This window comes from Eubalaena glacialis, chromosome 4 (assembly GCF_028564815.1).
Source record: "Eubalaena glacialis isolate mEubGla1 chromosome 4, mEubGla1.1.hap2.+ XY, whole genome shotgun sequence".
Classification (NCBI taxonomy): domain Eukaryota; kingdom Metazoa; phylum Chordata; class Mammalia; order Artiodactyla; family Balaenidae; genus Eubalaena; species Eubalaena glacialis.
The window spans coordinates 26,742,255-26,757,454 of record NC_083719.1 but is presented as its reverse complement, the minus strand read 5'-3'; the positions used below and the strand labels follow the sequence as shown (position 1 = coordinate 26,757,454).

The 15,200-nt window shown below is 44.5% G+C and overlaps 1 protein-coding gene across 2 annotated transcripts in view; it reads left to right on the top strand.

Moving 5' to 3' along the window:
* Nucleotides 1-15,200, top strand: part of MTMR12 (myotubularin related protein 12) — a 65,044-nt gene that overhangs the window by 31,406 nt on the left and 18,438 nt on the right. For both annotated transcript variants that reach the window (XM_061187687.1, XM_061187686.1), the window contains exons 6-8: nucleotides 1,140-1,233; nucleotides 5,056-5,185; nucleotides 10,935-11,010. In XM_061187687.1, the coding sequence (XP_061043670.1) occupies nucleotides 1,140-1,233; nucleotides 5,056-5,185; nucleotides 10,935-11,010 (300 nt within the window). The remainder of the gene's footprint in view (nucleotides 1-1,139; nucleotides 1,234-5,055; nucleotides 5,186-10,934; nucleotides 11,011-15,200) is intronic.

The following is a 15,200-nucleotide window of genomic DNA, read 5'->3' as shown; positions in this document are numbered from 1 at the left end:
ATTTGGTAGAGTGGGACTATATTATCTTGGCACATGCTGCGTTTAATCCTTCAGTTCATAATGTGTTCATTCCCAGAGCCTCCAGAGGGTGGGAGGTGGTAAACCAGGATCTGAAGGCCGTCAGGGGAAGGGGAGGATGGAGCAGCTAGAACCAACCCCCTTTCCCCACCTCTGACAGCCTTTCCAAAAGGCAGCAGCGGTGACCCCCAACTCCCAGCATGAAGGAGTTGACATCTGGGAGGTCGTGGTTACGTGAAGGAGGGAGAGGTACACGGTCACGGGCGAAGTGAGTCACCAAATGAGCCTGTGCTTTTGGTCCCTTACTTAAGCTGCTTGCTGCAGCAAATTGAGATGTGTAACTGGGCAAACTGGTCACAATGGTTATTGTAGCTTCCAAGATTTCTCTTAAGATATTGAAGGTCTCAGACTTGCCACTGTCATGGTAGATACATAGGGGAAACCTAGGGAGAGACCAGTTTATCTGTTGTCTTTGGCTGCAGTGAGGTATGCATTCTTTTCAGGTATACTCTTAATTTTCTTTCAGGTAGTGTGGTAGATCAGTTAGAATAATAAACATGACTCCAGTATCTGTTCTGAGCAGGAAAAAGAGCGGTGTAGACATGGAAAATTCCCTGAGAAGCCAGAAACTTCATTTTGAATGATGATTTTAGTCATCTATCCAAACATACTTTTGTTTGGAACTTCAAACAAAAAGCATGAGGGATTGATTGCCTTATCTTCTAGAAGAAGATCCTTAAGGCCACAACAACTAGAACAGAATAGCTAAGCGTCTTGGTTATTATCTGGTCAGCTATATATCTTTGACATGTCAGATTTTGGGAGTATCTGAAAATGGCACTTAAGTTTTTTTAGTGCTTTGTTTTTGAGAAATTAGACTATGTTTTAAAAATTGCTCTAGAAACTCAAAGCTCTTAAAAACCTGACAAAATGGTTAGCGTTCTGTTTATTTGGCATTATTTCAAGAGATCACATCACAGATACAGACCTCAATGAGAGTTAATTAGCATGCTACCCATCGGAGCCCATTAACATTACGGAAACCTAGACAACTTCGGTCTTGTTTCTCAGTGTTTATCTGCCAAAAGCATGACTGTATCCATCGCTTGGTTCTTTTCCAGATTGTCAGTGGCATAATCCATCATACCCAGGCCCCTAAACTGCTTAAACGATTGTTTCTGTTTTCCTATGCGACTGCAGCACAAAACCACACAGGTAAGCTTTCATCCGCAGGTAGGCAGGCCCCTTCCAGTTCCTACCTGCAACCTGTGGGAGAAAACCCATCCATGGGTTTTGTTCCCCTCTTCGCTAGCAATGGGTCGCCTCTTGCTTGGGTGAATCATTCAGATTTCTTTTAAAAAAAGGTTTCTGTTTCTTTCCTGTGATCTTTGTTTCTTTAACTTATCTTTTAGGTTTGTTTGCTTTTTGTGAGGGATTATTTGTTTGTTGCTTATGAAAGAAAATCAATATATTATGATTGGGAATGTGAGGCTATAGAGAAGCAAAACTGAGACAAGTTTAAAATCACTCTGTCTGTCCCTGGATTCTGTTTTTCACTTTAATACACTTGGTTTCATTTCATGAGACCCTAAAAAATGTCTTGCATTCTAGAAAGTTTTTAAACAACCAGAACATGCCTTATAGCAAATGTTTGGGGGATGGGGAATGGAACAGTTGTACCTAAGAGAGCACATCAGAAAAGTAGTTTGGTTAGAAAACTTAAAATTCCAAATGTTTTCCATTCGGTTCCCTCAAAAAGAGAGCAGTCTTTTAAGTAAGAAACTGTGGTCATCTGAATTAGCTATTAATAATGCCTAGCTTTGTACAGTGTTTCCACAGATGTCTGTCTTCTTCCTTCTGTGGATCTCTCCTCCATCTGTCCACTTGCTCTGTCCATTCCTCTTTTTTTTTAAATTCCAAATTATTAACAGTATTTTTTTTTCTTCCAGTTTTATTGAGATATAATTGACACACTGCTGTATAAGTGTAAGGTGTACAGCATAATAATTTGATTTACGTATATCTTGAAATGATGACCACAGTAAGTTTAGTGACCATCCATCATCTCATATAAATATAATATTAAAGAAATAGAAAAATTTTTTTCCTTGTGATGAGAACTCAGGATTTACTCTAACAGCTTTTGTGTATAACGTACAACAGTGTTAATTATGTTTATCATGTTGTGCATTACCTTCCTATTTGCCCATTACACTTAACGTGAAGTTGATGTTTACTGATCCTGAGTGCCATGTGCCTTTCGTCAGGGAGGTGGCATGTTAGTTTAACTGCATATATCATGCTTTCTGGAATGCAGAGTTGCTTTGTCACTAACTGCTCATTTGGTAAATGTTTATCGAACGCTCGCTGTGGGTCACGCACCCTGGGGATATGAACAGGACTAAATCCCTGCCCTCTAAGAGCTTCAAGTCAAACAGAGTGATGTGTCCTCTGGTGGGAGGGAATGACCACGCTGGGGGAGGGAGGGCTGTCAGAGGGCGAAGGCTGGTCCTGAACTGCTGGTGAAGGATGTGGAGTGTCCGGTAGGCACCCAGGAGTATTTGAGGCAGCGGGACTGGCGTGTGCAGAGATGTAGATATCTGAGAGAGTAGCTTGCATTTGGGGGACTATGGTGATCTAGTAGAAAAGGTATGAATTTCCAGGTCTGTCCCACCTGAGTTCAAATCGTTGTCCAGCTGCCTAGTAGCTGTGTGATCCTGGGGATGGCACTTAACTCTTGGGCCTCTGTTTTCTCATTTCAAAAAATAGTATTGTTAATGCTTCCCTTGAGGTGTTGTGAAAATTACAAGTTGTTAAATGCATGGCACCCAGGGTGCAGTCATTAAATGAGGGTTAATTGAGAGTGTAACTGCTTATTCAGGACAGATTATGCTCAGAGAGCTACACTGACATAAAATATACTTAGCACTACTATCAGGCCGAACATAAAATTTGTTCCTTAATTCAGTAAGTTCATCTTTGTGAATGATCTTTTCACTGTAGCAATATGTATAAGTGCTGATTAGCTGAGTGCTGGCTGACAACAGCTTGTTGCAATATGAGATATACAAAATATGACTTCTTTGTTGATTGCTGTAATTTATATAAACATTTATTGGGTCTACATTTGAAAATCATACTCTATTTTTAGGAATTCTGCCACTTCCTTATATCCTGATTCTTGGTCTGGACCCAGCACAGGACGGTTTCTTGGCTCCCCAGCACGTGTTGATCTGTGTGCCAAAACCCTTACCTTGACTGACCCTGGCAGTAAGATCCCACATGCCGCGGGGCAACTAAGCCCGCGCGCCACAACTATTGAGCTCATTGCCTTGTGGTGGCTTTTTGTGCCAGAAAGCCCAGGATATATAGCATCTTCTATTCTATCTGAATTCTAGCCTTCTTTTCTCCTTCCAACCTCCTTTTTTTTTGATGAGTAAAGGTTATAACTGATAGGTGCATGTTGACCAATTTGCTTTTTGATTGAGTAGGGGTTTGTAGAGGTGGGTGCTTTGCAATCTGAATGTCTTTCATTTTACTCAGGCTTAATAATTCACAAACGTACTTTGGCTAAAAGGTCCTAGGAGTATTGTTACTACTTATGTCCATGGGGGAATTTATTAATATTTACATTTATTACTTTATGGAAATTTCCTTTACTGCTGCCTGGGTTTGAATTCCATTTCTGCCATTGCCTAGCTCTGTGACCTTGGGCAAGTTAATTGACCTTTCTGTGCCATATCTGTAAAATGGAGGAAATAATATTACCTACCCTGTAGGGTTGTGAGGATTGAGTTATTATATGTAATATGCTCAGGATAGTGCCTGGCATACTAAGTGCTATGTAAGCTTAGCTGTTGTTTTTTAATCATTATTTGTCTTATCGTCCTTTGTACTATGATCTGTTTGTATTAAAAGGAGCAGGTGGGAGTTTTATTAAACACTTTGTTTTTCCAGGAAGGCTTGCTTTTTTTTTTTTTTTCGATATTTTTGTTTATTTTAAAAATTTGTTTATTTTTTTGGCTGCGTCGGGTCTTCACTGCGGCACGCGGGCTTCTCTCTAGTTGTGGCATGCAGGCTCCAGAGTGTGTGGGCTCTGTAGTTTGTGGCACGTGGGCTCTCTCGTTGAGGCGTGCGAGCTCAGTAGTTGCGGCGCGTGGGCTTAGTTGCCCCGTTGCATGTGGGATCTTAGTTCCCCGACCAGGGATCAAACCCATGTCCCCTGCATTGGAAAGTGGATTCTTTGCCACTGGACCACCAGGGAGGTCCCAAGGCTTGTTTTTTTAAGATGTGCACAGGCTTGAATGAACTGATTTGTGTAAATATCCAAGGGTGTTTTGGCGCACGTCACCCCCGTCAAGCTGTGCTGTGGCTTTGGGAGGGGACCAAGGACACACCTGCTGGGCTGCAAGAGTAGTGCTCCTGGGCACTTCCGCCTAGCAGGTAGCGGCAAGGTTAGGGGCAGAAGTCCCCGTCACCGTGATGTGGCCCTTCGCTTGCAGGCCCTGACCTTCACCATAGCTGTCTGATTTGTTTATAGCCCTCAGAAACCAGGTGTCACACTGAAAACGCCTCTTTTGGGCAGTGCATCTTCACACTGAAGGAGGCTTCACACTCAGGAATCTGACAGGCTGTTCAAATGAGTTTGCCATCTTATGCACACATTGGTAGGGCTAAAAATATTTTATTATTTTAGCATTTGTGCCAAGCCTGTCTTTTAGTGCTGCACAGGATCTTTTTATGTTATATAAATTATCTCATGGTCAGATGACTGAAAATGGAGCTATAAATTACTTTTGCACGGAATGGAACAAGAACAGCTGCTTTCGCCCAGCGCAAAAAGACAGAGCCTCACTCATAATTTTGGATGAATGACAGAAAAAAGGAACAAGGTTAGGATGAAGCAGTGAGTTCATTCTGTGGGGATAAAAATGGGCTTAGTGGAGGAAGTTGGGGCCCGAGGAGCCACTTTCACACCATTAAAATACCAGGGCTTCACGACAAGATTTTACTGTCTTTCTCAATTTGTTTTGTTAGCTACTGACCCCAAGAACCATGCCGTAATGTTTGACACACTTCAGGACTGGTGTTGGGAGCTGGAGCGGACCAAAGGCAACATGAAGTACAAAGCAGTGAGTGTCAATGAAGGCTATAAAGTCTGTGAAAGGTAAGCTCTCAGTGTTGTGCGTTTCTTTTTGAACAGTTTGTTGAGATTTAATTCACATGCCATACAATTCACCTGTTTGAAGTGTATAGTGTTTTTTAGCATATACACAGGGTTGTGCAACCATCACCACAGTCAATCTTAGAATATCTTCATCATCCCCCAAATAACCCCTTACCCCTTAGTAGTCCCTCCCCATTCCCCCCCTCCCCACTCCCCCAGCCCTAGACAACCACTAACTACTTTCTGTCTCTATAGATTTGCCTATTCTTGGCATTTCACATAACTGGAACCATATAATATGTGGTCTTTGTGCCTGGCTTTTTTCACTTAACATAATGTTGTCAAGGCTCATCCATGTTCTAGCATATATCAGGATTTCATTGTTTTATTACTGCTGAATAATATCCCATGGTATGGATATACCGTATTTTATTTATCCATTCATCAGTTGATGGACACTGGGTTGTTTTCACTTTTTGGCTACTATGAATATGCTGCTACAAACATTAGTATACAAGGTTTCATATGGACGTGTATTTTCAGTTCTCTTGGGTATATTCCTAGGGGTGGAATTGCTGGGTCATATAGTAACTCTGCATTTAACCTTTTGAGGAACTGCCAGACTGTTTTCCATAGCTACTGCACCGTTTTTACACTCCCATCAGCAATGTATGAGGGTTCCACTTTCTCCACATCGACACTGTGCTTTTTTAAGAAACCCTTAAAGTATCCCTTAAAACATTCAGAAGTGAATTTGTCTTTTTCTTCCCATTATTATATCTGTAATCTAAATGTAAAACTTTTAGAGGCATTTCTGAATTTATATCATGTATTTGCTTTCCTTTTATCAAGCATTTTATTTATTCATTCAATAAACATTTTTTTTAATATAAATTTATTTATTTATTTATTTTTGGCTGCATTGGGTCCTTGTTGCTGTGCATGGGCCCCCTCTAGTTGCGGCGACTCTTCGTCACGGTGCGTGGGCTTCTCATTGCAGTGGCTTCTCTTGTTGTGGAGCACAGGCTCTAGGCGCCCGGGCTCAGTAGTTGTGGCTCGTGGGCTCCAGAGCACAGGCTCAGCAGTTGTGGCGCGCGGCCTTAGTTGCTCCGCGGCAGGTGGGATCTTCCCGGACCAGGGCTCGAATCCGTGTCCCCTGCTTTGGCAGGCAGATTCCTAACCACTACGCCACCAGGGAAGTCCCTCAATAAACATTTCTGAGGGTCTCCTATGTGCCTAACAGTGTCCTGGCTACTGGAGATAGAGCCTAAAAATCCCTGCCCTCCTGGAGCTTTCGTTCTAGAGGAGGAAAATGATGATAGAATAAGTGAGTAATTGTAGTGTATTAAGAGGTAATAAGTGCTATGGAGAAAAATAGATCCGGCCAGGGACTGGGGCGTGCTGGAGAGGTTGGCAGGAGGGTTGGTCAGGCAGCGGGAACAGCAGGGACAAAGGCCCTGAGGTGGAATCTTGTCTGGCTTGTGTGAGGAACAGCGAGGAGCCCAGGGGTTGGAGAGGCGGGAGCAGGGGGCAGAGCAGTAGGAGGTGTGATCAGGGAGGAGCGGGCCGGCTGGGTGCCGATGGGCAGGGAGGGTTTCAGAATTTATAGTGCAGTGCGGAGGAGTTTGAGCAGAGGCGTGATGTGATCTCACCTACATTTTTAAAGGATGACTCTGTATAATCCTTTTTTTGAAACTTGAATCTTATCGTTTTGGAACATAATCCTCAACACCCTGCTGACAGTTTCAAAATATTCGTGTTTTTCTAGAGCATTTTGTACCCATGGTTCCGAGGGGCCTCTTCAGTAGATGAGTTTTGATTTTGATCAGTCTCAGACACAAGGTTAGCCCTCTTGTTACAGCACAAACTGGGGCGACAGTGGGGAGGGGCCTGCAGGGCAAGTGTCGGATCCCACCCCCCCATGCCCACCCTGCTCCTCCTGCCCTCTTTATAGTCACAAAGCTTGGAAAGGGAAAACAAGCTCTCAGTCAGGAGGAGGTCAGAAAGCCCTGCTCCTAGGAGGTGATATTTTGTAAAGTGATGTTGACGCTGATAGAAGGCATGCCCATTCCCAGGATCCTGCCACATACTGATTAAATTCATTGGTATTTGCATAGGTGTCAGCACATCAGAAATATACCAGGTAGAGAAGGTGGGTGGAGTGGGGTGTCAGGGGGTTCTAATTAGTGGTCGGGGGGAGAATGGAGCCTCAGCAAGATCGTGCTGCTCAGAGCACTCGGTGCAAACCCACTCCCCCGGACTGCCCCAGCCATGCACTCGCCCCTGCGCTTCTGCCCCACGGGGATGATACAGGAAAAGCTGTGCTTTGTTTCTTACCTGGCACTGCGGTAGCTGCCTGCATGGTCTCCCCCACCCACTCCCATCGTCCTTCCCCTGCTTCATTGGCTCCTTGCTGTTCATGGTAGAGAGGTTAAAACTTCTAACGGGCCCTACAAGGCCCTTCGTGGTTTGACTCATACCTAACTCTCCAGCTTTGCGTGTACCCCTCCAGCCACCCTGAGTCCCTCCTGTGGGCCTTGCCTGTGCGGTCTGTCTAGGATGCCCCTTTTGCTTCCAGCTGTACTAGTGAGTTACCTCCACTTCATCGGTCAGATCTCTGCCCAGGTGTCTCTTTTAGGGAGTCTTCCCAACACCAGATGAGGTCTCCCGTGAGAGCTTTCATTGCACTGTGTGCCTCTCTCCTTAGCACCTAATCCGATCGTCAGTTTATTCTTATCTGTATCACCATTTGGTTAATGTTTTGTTTCTGCAGCCCATCAGTCCTGGGGAATCAAGGGCGCTGTTTTGGTTCATCTTTATATCCTCAGTACCAAGTATAGTGCCTGACTTATAAGACCCACTCAATAAATTGGGGACAATGAATAAATTAACGAAAGCCCCAGTGGTAAGAGGAGATCCCGGTCAGTTTGGATAAGAATAAGAAACTGAGTGTCTACTTTGCCTTCTCCTGAAAAGCCTTTCTTCATCCCACCTCCCTGTGAAGGTATAAGAAGGTCCTCAACCCTGTAGGGTGTGTGTAACACAGGGGAACCTAGGAATTGATGCAGCCACAGGAGGACATTGCTGCTCTGGTGGTGTCGCTCTGGGGGTTCCCTCCCCCTAACTGAGGTGGTGCCTGAGAGGATCATACAACTTTCCTTGAATAAAGTCCCCTTATATTTGGAGAGGCTGTTTACTTTGTATTCAAAACTCCTCCTAGTGACTAAAATGAGTGCTCTCCCACGTGGGAGGGTTAGTTGCTTGTAGACATCGGGAGTCTCCCAGCAGAGCCTCTGTAGAACCACCTTGAGTTCACTGGGACAGGAGGGGACCTCACAACCCCCCCACTGGGGCAGAGCTGTCCGTTTCTTTGCAGCCTCCTTTCTTCAGTGACTGCATGGTACGCATGCTAATACACTGGGTTCTGACATTTTTTCCCCTTTGGTGAAACTGTTTATAAGGAACAATTAACTTGTGAAATATTCAACCACACTAGTAGAGAAAGACGTGCAAATTTTTTAAAGCAGTGTGGGCCCATCCCAGCTTTGTCCAGTGAGCCTCTGGGGAAGGAGCTGAGAATCTGGTTTACACAAAGCCCACGGGCGACTCTCCGGTGAGGGTTGGGAAACAGTTGTCTGTTTGTAAGTTGCCATCTAAGGCGCTGCTCCTCACGGTTGACTGTGCAGCCCCGTCCCCTGGGGAGCCTGTGAAAGTGCAGATTCTGATTCTGTAGGTCGGGGCTGCTCTCCTTCTAAGTGTCCGGGTGATGCTGCTGTACACTTTGACTAGCAGGAGCTTCTAGAACAACAGCTGTCATCCTGATGACACACCTGGAGAGCTTTGACACCTTTGATATTTAATAGTTCTGCGGTGGAGCCTGGACACTGGGAATTTTTAAATCTTCCTGTGTGACTTTAACGGGCAGCCTGAGTTTGAGAGCCATTGACCTGTGAACAGGTTTTTGCTTCAGTGACAGCACCTGAGGAAGGGGTAGTAAGCCCACCCCCTCAAGCGGACGTGAAAGAAAATATTCCAAGCACTTCGGAGCCTCTAAAGCCAAATAATTCTTCTACGTTTTAATGGTTTAAGGTATCTTAGCCTTGACCAGTTGTTCCCAAACCTGGTTTTACATCACAATATTATGGGAGTTTTGTTCCTTTTAATTACCTTAAGGTTTTTTTTTAAAATGGAAAATTTCAAGCAGTATAAAAGAAAAGAGAATTTGATGAATTCCTTTTACCCGTCACCCAGCTTCAACAGTTATTAACTCATGGTTAGTCTCTGTGCCTCTACCTACTCCAACCCTCCCCCAGCCCCATCCCGCCCAACTATTTTGAAATAAACCCTAGAGCTCATCACATTTCATTCATAAATATTTAAGTTTTACATCTCTAAGAATGAAGGACTCTTGATAAACATAATCATAAAAGCATTATCACACCTTTCACATTTAACATTTGATTCCTTAATATCATTCAGTACCCAGTCAAGTGTTCAGATTTTCTCCATTGTTTTATAAATTTTCAAAACAATTTATTTTTCATCTTTTTATCTGTTTTTATCATTAATCAGGATTCAGTGAGGGACTTCCCTGATGGCTCAGTGGTTAAGAATCCGCCTGCCAATGCAGGGGACACGAGTTCAATCCCTGGTCTGGAAAGATCCCACATGCCGTGGAGCAACTAAGCCCATGCACCACAACTACCGAGCCTGTGCTCTAGAGGCCGCGAGCCACAACTACTGAGCCCATGTGCTGTAACTACTGAAGCCCGTGCACTCTAGGGCCCACGTGCCGCAACTACTGAAGCCTGCGTGCCTAGAGCCTGTGCTCCACAACAAGAGAAGCCAACGCAGTGAGAAGCCCGCCCACTGCAACGAAGAGTAGCCCCCACTCGCCGCAACTAGAGAAAGCCCGCGTGCAACAACGAAGACCCAACGTAGCCAAAAAAAAAGATTCGATGAGATTGATATCTTGAAAATTGATAGGTTTCTTAAACTTATTAATCTATAGAGTCTCACACTATTAGCTTTTTCTTGCAATTTATTTGAAGAAACCAGGCCACTTGTCTGATAGTTTCCTGCAATCTGGATTTTGATGAGTACATTGCCATGGTGATTTTATTCATGAGGAAACAGACCCAGAGAGGTGGGGTAACTTACCTAGGGTTACACAGAATCAGAGGCAGAGCTAGGATTTGAACTCAGATTCCTGATTGATTTCGACAGAGACGGCTCATCTGCACTGGTTCTTCTTAAGAGGGAAATATGGGGCTTCTCTGGTGGCACAGTGGCTGGGAGTCCTCCTGCCAATGCAGGGGACACGGGTTTGAGCCCTGGTCCGGAAGGATCCCACATGCCGCGGAACAACTGGGCCCGTGCGCCACAACAACTGAGCCTGTGCTCTACAGCCCGTGAGCCACAACTGCTGAGCCTGTGTGCCACAGCTACTGAAGCCCGCGTGCCTAGAGCCCGTGCTCCACAGCGGGGGAAGCAACCGCAATGAGAGACCCACGCACCGCAAGGAAGAGTAGCCCCTGCTTGCCACAACTGGGGGGGGCCCGCGCGCAGCAATGGAGACCCAACACAGCCAAACATAAATAAATAAATAAATAAATTTATTTAAAAAAAAAAAAGGAAATATGGTCCATGTCATGACACTCTGCTTAACTTCCTGTGTTCATTGACGTTGAGCTTTCATATTTAATGAATTAACTCCAGCACTAAAACCGATGACATCTCTTTCTTCTAGGTTGCCAGCATACTTTGTTGTCCCCACCCCTCTTCCTGAGGAGGATGTGCCACGCTTCCAGGGTCATGGCATACCAGTAAGTGCATCTGGAAACCCTAAATGCGTGTCTTGCTCATTGGCCCATCCTGGCAGATTATCCTTCTTAAAGCCCTTGGCTTTGGTATTAAAGAGTTTGTCCTCAGTCCAAGAGCAATCTAAAAATATCTTAGGGACTCCCTAGAGGAGCCTCTTTGACAATGAGGCTCCTGGGGTCAGAGTTCTAAAGTTTTCACAGATGCACTGGAGTTCTTAGCAGAGACATCTTTAAAGAGCTTTTGGGGGATTACAGGCCAGCCTGGTGTTGAAAGACAGCCTCATTTAACACCTAAATTGTTTTGAGGCTGATCCGACCCCTGTAAGGGTAGCAGAGTTTAAGATTCCTTTTGGCCCACACCATTAATCTTGAATGGGCATGGCCGAGTTTCCTCCCAGAGACAACAGGGAGAGCTTACTTAATTTTCACAGAATAGACTGGGATGGGAGCCATATTTAGTGTGTCACTGATCAAAGAAAGCAAGACTCTGGCAGTTATTCCAGTTTCTGATTGGCAGTTGGGGGTTGCCAAACCTGCAGGGAATTGAGTACAGAATGAGAATTACAGACAAATGCTGTGCTATGCACATGGCTGGTTCACCAAAAAGGTCACTCCTGTAATGGGAGGTGAGATGTCTAAGCAGGGGTCACATGCCCAGAAGTGTATGCAGGCCAGGTGGGTAATGAGTGTGGTTCTTGCAATGAACCAGAGACCCTCTGCCTGGATGAAGGGCTGGCTGCTCTTCTCTGCCAGCCCGTTTGTGCCATGTGGGAATACGGGCCTGATCTTGCCAGATGTCCAGACTTCTCAGGAGAAATCAGAGAGATGGATTTTTATGTGAGTTTTCCCGATTTCTAAATGTGTGCAGCTGTTCACAACGGATTCAGATGTTTAAAAAACATGTCTTTGGGGCAGAGTTGGTTCACGTCCCACCAGTGTGCCACCTTTGATTTAGAGCAGTGGTTCTCAAACTTTCTGGTGTCAGGACCCTTTACGCTCTTAAAAATCATTGAGGGTCTCAAAGAGTTTTTGTTTATGTGGTTGTATCTGTTGATATTTGCCATATTAGAAATTAAAACTGAAAAATTGCTTAATGTTTATTTTAGTAAAAAACTCATTACATGTTAACATAAAAATTTCTGTGAAAAATAACTATATTGTCCAAAACAAAAAAATAGAATAGTACTGTTTTACCTTTTTGAAAATAGAAGACAGCTACATTCTCACATCTTCTCACTTCCTTCAGTCTGTTGTGGTATGTTGGGGTGTGGTTGAAGTACATGAAGAAAATCCAGCTTCACACAGATGTGTATTTGGGAAAGGGAGGAGTATTTAATAGCCTTTTCAGAGAATATGAAAATATTGTTCTTTGACGGTATTCCAAAAAAGTGATAAGTGGTGGTTTCATAAAGATTAATTGCAATAAGGAATCTGAAAACATAGTCAATGAACTTTTCATTCACTGCTAAATTAAAATCCATTGGTCTGTCTTGTACTTTGAATGGATCTTAAAACATGCATGATTTAAAAACATAATACATTGGTCGTTTAGAAAGTATTAGCTCACTAGGTTATACAGGTCATCCAAATATTTTTTTTTTTAATAAATTTATTTATTTATTTTTATTTTTGGCTGCATTGGGTCTTCGTTGCTGCACGCGGGCTTTCTCTAGTTGTGGCGAGCGGGGGCTACTCTTTGTTGCAGTGTGCAGGCTTCTCATTGCGGTGGCTTCTCTTGTTGCGGAGCACAGGCTCTAGGCGCACGGGCTTCAGTAGTTGTGGCACGTGGGCTCAGTAGTTGTGGCTCGTGGGCTCTAGAGCACAGGGTCAGTAGTTGTGGCACACGGGCTTAGTTGCTCAGCGGCATGTGGGATCATCCTGGACCAGGGCTCGAACCCGTGTCCCCTGCATTGACAGGCAGATTCTTAACCACTGCGCCACCAGGGAAGTCCCAGATCATCCAAATATTGACATGCTTTCTTAGATAAAAATCACATTTGTTAATATCATCCCTGTCTCATCAGGAAAGTCTTTAAATATTGGGAATTTGTCCAGCTAAAAAGGCAGAGACTAGTTTTACAAAATTCTAATTTTTGCTTGAAAGTTCAACTTTTATCATTGGCAACAAATTGTCACTTGTTTTCCTTAAGGGGATAGGCTCACTTCATTCTTGGTTTTTGTTTTTTTTTTCCTAAAGAATGAATGTCTGCCAGATACCAAAGTCTGAACACCCGTAGTTTGTCTGTCATTCACTCTTTCAGTTACAAGAATACAGCAGCTAGCTCAGCTCTCGAGTCGGTCTCATAGGTGCTTTTCCCTGAGACAAACACTTCCATGCTTTGTTTCCACTCCATCACACAGAATATAAAAAATATTAGTATTAAATATTAAACGTAATGATCAAGATTAATATAATTCATAATGTTTAGTTCTTCATTATGGACATTCTGAAGTGAAACAGTTATTTTTCTTCAAGTTTGTGGCAGTGAAGAATACAGTGGCGACCAGTGCTGTTGGTAGCAATACCTTGGTTGGTACCAAGGCACCAGCAGTTGTAACACTATCAGTGCCAATGTCAACACAGTGAAAAAGACAAATTATATCTTAGTAATATTCTCAGGCCACCTGTAAGGGAGGGTCTTGGGATCTGTAGACAACATTTTGAGAATGTTTTAGAAGAATAAAAATGAGGGTCTTCATCCGTCAGCCTTTCATAGATGACTCCAGGAGAAGGGGTATGCTCTGTGGGAAGAAACCAAGATGAATTGTCTGCACACTTGGGAATAGGCTGCTTCTCCATCCAGCATTATATGAAATTTCACTACTCTGTTCTAGCCAGGCCTTGGGGCTGAGAAGTAGAAACTGTCCTGAGAAGACCTGTCCTGAGGAGTCAGCAACAGGACTTTGATAGCAACTGTAGGAAGGCATTCTCATTTTATTAGATCAGCCTTAATTATGTGTCCTGAAAGTCGTAGTGGAGCTTGTGATGCATGGACAGCGGAAAAATATTACACAAAATGGAGTTTACACATTCACTCAGGGAGCACAGCTCTTAATACACATCACATAAAATTTACCACTGGTGACAGTGAATATATTCACAATGTGGTACAGCCATTATCGCTAGTCCGAGAACATTTCCGTATCTCTGCTTTTTCACCCTGACTTTTCATCTAGTCTGGTCTTTCCTGCCTCCACTTAACTCCTGTTCGGGGAAGACCTGCATCATTTGTGATTTCAGTCAGACCCTTGCTGCCATTCTAGAGACTGTGGCCTCCTGGACCCTCTGCTGTACTCCAGTCCTGAGTATTTATTTTTTTGCTGCGGGGCTAGTGAACATCGCTATGGATTGTTCAGACCAAACAGCAGAGCGTTTTAATGGGATACGTGAAAACTGTTACCTTGCTTCACTTGGGCCCCTGTTCTGCTCAGCAGCCTGTCAGTGAACTCCTCCTGGTTCCTGTGTCATTCTTCCCTGGGGCCAGGGTAGCCATTTTTTCATTCTCTTTAAGTTGGCGATCCCACCCTTAACTCTCTTACTGTCATCGACCACCTTTCCCTTAGTCCCGAGGTGTCTTGGAGAGCGAGCGACAAGACCTCCCTTCTCCTCCTCCTCCTCCTCCTCCTCCTCCTCCTGTGGTCTCTCTGTGCTCCTTCATCACCGACCCAGACCTCTGCCTGGGCTCTTGATCTCCTCTGCCCTGGATTTGTCTTCCGTCGCTCTGACCCTTCCGCGTGTATCTCCAGAGATTCTGCTCTCTTGAAGGCATGCTCAAGTCTCCCTCACCTGAAGAAGCCCTTCCTTAACAGTTGAGCGCGGGCTTGTTCTCCTTGCCTGCACTGCCGAACGTGTTTCAGGGCTGTACTGATTTTCTCTGCTTGCCTCTACCCCCTTTCCTCTTGCAGCAGGGCTTCTGCTCCCCCCGCTCTGCTGTTGACCCTCAGAGTCACTGAGCCTGGGTGGCCCCCGTTCTCCACACCGTCAGTCACTGTAGTTCTGGGTGCACACCCCCCCCTTTTTTGCCTTTTAAATTCCTGTCTTGGCTTTGGAAACACGATGCTGTCTTGGTCCTCTTACCTCCTTAGTGGTTCCTTTCCTTCTTTCTTACGCTGCTTTGTAGCCTCCAATTGTAGAGGCTCCCCTAAAGCTCTTTGGCTCTATTAAGAGAGACACCTTAAGATGTACCAAATAA